The sequence below is a fragment of the Arachis duranensis genome, chromosome 10 (genome assembly GCF_000817695.3).
Source record: "Arachis duranensis cultivar V14167 chromosome 10, aradu.V14167.gnm2.J7QH, whole genome shotgun sequence".
NCBI lineage: Eukaryota > Viridiplantae > Streptophyta > Magnoliopsida > Fabales > Fabaceae > Arachis > Arachis duranensis.
The window spans coordinates 71346295-71349962 of record NC_029781.3 but is presented as its reverse complement, the minus strand read 5'-3'; the positions used below and the strand labels follow the sequence as shown (position 1 = coordinate 71349962).

General features: G+C 41.6%; 1 protein-coding gene across 1 annotated transcript in view; it reads right to left on the bottom strand.

Moving 5' to 3' along the window:
* The window catches only part of LOC107469748 (pyruvate kinase 1, cytosolic-like), an 11195-nt gene extending 10018 nt beyond the window's left edge, over positions 1-1177 (bottom strand). The window contains exon 1 of the mRNA XM_052255647.1: positions 1109-1177. Within this exon, the coding sequence (XP_052111607.1) occupies positions 1109-1177 (69 nt within the window). The remainder of the gene's footprint in view (positions 1-1108) is intronic.
* Positions 1178-3668: the final 2491 nt, after the last annotated feature.

Sequence of the window (3668 nt, the reverse complement as noted above, 5' to 3'; positions counted from 1 at the left end):
TTGAATCCTACTCAGAATACCACAGACAAGGTTAGACCTTCCGGATTCTCTTGAATGCCGCCATCAGTTCTAGCCTATACCACGAAGACTCTGATCTCACGGAATGGCTGGCTCGGTTGTCAGGCGAGCACTCGGTTGTCAGGCGATCAACCATGCATCGTGTATCAGGAATCCAAGAGATATCCACCCAATCTAAGGTAGAACGGAGGTAGTTGTCAGGCACACGTTCATAGGTGAGAATGATAATGAGTGTCACGGATCATCACATTCATCAAGTTGAAGAACAAGTGGTACTAATAAAAATACCTGAAATCACAGAAAAACACACAAACTCATAGTAAAGCCCAGAAAAGTGAATTTTAACTAAAAACTAATAAAAATATACTAAAAACTAACTAGATCATACTAAAAACATACTAAAAACAATGCCAAAAAGCGTACAAATTATCCGCTCATCACTTATCACGTTGGATAGCATTGGAATAGTTGCTAAGGAAGGAGAACCTCTCCGACCAAAATTCCTTGTAGCTTTCCCAGAAAGATGTCATATAACACCATCAGCGCTGAGCAGAGCAGACGGACGATCAGCGCAGAGCAGTGCAGCGTAGACCAAGGACGATGGACAATGACGACGACCGACGCTCACGCCACCAAGGACGACGACGACGACACCAACAAAGGGAGGAAAAATGCCACTGACTTCAGAGAACAATAGCCACTAGGGTTTTTACTTTTGGGACAAAATGTCAAGGGTGATTTTGGTATTTTGAAAAAATGGATGTGGGATCAATTAGCTGTTCTAATTTAATTAAGAGAATATTCTATTCTTGAATAGAATATTCCGTTATATCAAACCATTTTGTCACGGTAAGGACTAAATTGAAAAAAAAATTAACGTATAAGGACCCAATTAAAAGGAAAAAAATTATAAGGACCTAATTGAAAATTTCGCGAAACTATAAGGACCAACAGAGTAATTAAACCTTTTGAAATCAAAGAATAAGTTTTTGGCCTTTAACTTTTAGTTTCCTTCTTCCCCTTCTTTCGTTTCATCTTCAAACTTTGAAAAGATTTTCCCTTTTTGGATCTTGCTCCTTTGTCTTCTTACTTCCAAGCTCCCAAGTTTTCTCTTCGCAGCACTTGTTAGTGTGGATTGCTCGTGTTTCCGTCTGTGCATTCACCGTGCTCACTCCTTCGTAGTAGGTTGGTATTCCTCTTTTCTTCTGTGTTTTTTAATAGTCATCTTTGTATGTGCTTCCTTTGTTGCATGTTCCTTTTTTCGCATAAAGTTTTGATCTTTATTGCATTTTCTCAGTAAAAGATTACTTCGCTTTTCTGGAAGATTGTGTATCCTTGTTTTAATCAAAGTTGTGATCTTGCTTGTTGTCTTGCTTTTGGTAGAAAAAGGTTAAAACTTTCTTGGTGATTCTTTGCGTGGTCTGGTTCCCATGATAATTATGGTCTTGTTGTTTGTATGGAGAAATTCTTGGGAAAATGGTTGAACTCCTTGTATTTTCTTTTGTTTGAGAGGGCTAGGATTGGTTAGGGCACAGATTTTTGCATCTTCTCCTTGTCTGGGTTCTTGTTCTGTTGTTGCCTCCAAAGGGTGCCCCTGGTTTTTGCTAATACTCTTTGTTTTCATAGTCCCTGGGGTGCTCTTTTTGGTTGTCCCACCTCTGTGTTGATTGGTTGTTCCTTGATTTTGTCCGAGTTGTTTAGTAGTGACCCTTGTTATCTTCCTTTCTTGTAGGTGTAGTTTGCCGTATGTCTTCACAAAAAACATTGTCGAGATGTCTACTAAAGAACCCGATGGTATGGCTAATTGGCTAGATTCGATAGTTCTGATGTGTGTGACCATAGCTGATCCCGAGTATTGTGAAAAGCGTAGGAGGTTTCATAGGATATGTAGCAATAGGGATGATGAAAAGAATTACGAGTTGTTGTCACTCGACCTTGAGGAGAGGGTCAGTTTCCCAACTTTGACTCAGGGAGAACGCCCCTTCTTTTATGCTTACGACTATTTCTTTAGTCTGTTGAATATCACCATCCCCTTTTCTGCTTTCGAGACCGACCTCTTATGGTCTTGCAACATAGCCTCTTCCCAGCTTCATCTGAATTCTTGGGCCTTCATTAAGATATTTCAGTTGTTGTGTCAGGAATTAGGTGTCCGACCAACCCTATCTCTCTTCCTTTATCTGTTTGTTTTGACCAAGCCTGGAGTAGCCAAGAAAAAGGCTTCTTGGGTGTCATTCCGAGCTGTTCAGGGAAAAAAGGTATTTTCTATGTATGACGAGTCTTTTCGAGATTTTAAGAACTACTATTTTAAGGTCCGAGCTGTCGAGGACGTCCACCCTTTCTTTCTAGATGAGAATAATGAGCCAACTTTTCTTTTGTGTTGGCAAAACAATATAGTAGTGACTAAGTATTCTTGGGAGAGTTTGGATGAGGTCGAACAAGCCTTTGTGGGTATTTTAGAGGAGTATTTGGGGGAACCCCCTCATTTAGATAGCAAGAGGTTTTTGGAAGATCCTTCTCTCCTTCGTGCTGAACTCGATAGCGCCTGACTTCCTTTCGAATAATTTTTCTTCTATTGTAGTGAATTTCATCCCTTTCTGTTTGTGACTTGTTTTTCTGGCTTCTTTTTTAGAAATGGTGAAATCTTCTGATTCCATGAGGGCCTTTCGTAAGGCCAAAAAGGCGTCGGCTACGCAAAATTTGTCAGCGAAGACCTCGGGAGAAGGGTCTTCTCAGGTCCTCCCCAAGAAGCCGACTTCTGATACTATTGGGCCGAGGAAGATCATCCCCACTTGGTGGACGAAATTGTGATCACTTGTTCTTTCTATTTGTGGGATGTTTACTCTGATGACATTGTTTATTTTCACAACTCCGTTCAACTAACCAGCAAGTGTACTGGGTCGTCCAAGTAATAAATCTTACGAGAGTAAGGGTCGAATCCACAGAGATTGTTGGTATGAAGCAAGCTATGGTCACCTTGTAAATCTCAGTCAGGCAGATTAAAATTGTTTATGGGTTTTCGAAAAATGCAAGTTAAGGAAATAAACAATGAAAGGGATAGAACACTTATGCAGATTCATTGGTGGGAATTTCAGATAAGCGGATGGAGATGTTGTAGAGCTCTCGGACGCCTGCTCTCCTACTCCTTCTACTCAATCCTTCTTACTCCTTTCCATGGCAAGCTTTGTATAGGGGTTCACCATCAACTGTGGCTACTTTCATTCCTCACGGGGAAATATCCTGTGCGGCTGTCACTCGCACAGCTAACCAGTCTGGAGGCATCACCCATGGCTGATGGCTACATCCCATCCTCGCAGTGAAAACTAATGCACGCACTCTGTCACAGTACGGCTAATCACCGGTTGGTTCCCGCTCCTACTGGAATAGAATCCCTCTTTTGCGTCTGTCACCAACGCCCAGCAGGTTAAAGTTTGAAGCACGTCACGGTCACTCATTACCGGAATCCTACTCGGAACACCACAGACAAGGTTGGACTTTCCGGATCCAGATGAATGCCGCCAACTATCTAACTTATACCACGAAGATTCTGTTGGGGAATCTAAGAGATACACATTCAAGCTCTGTTGCATGTAGAACAGAAGTGGTTGTCAATCACGCGCGTTCATAAGTGAGAATGATAATGAGGGTAATCT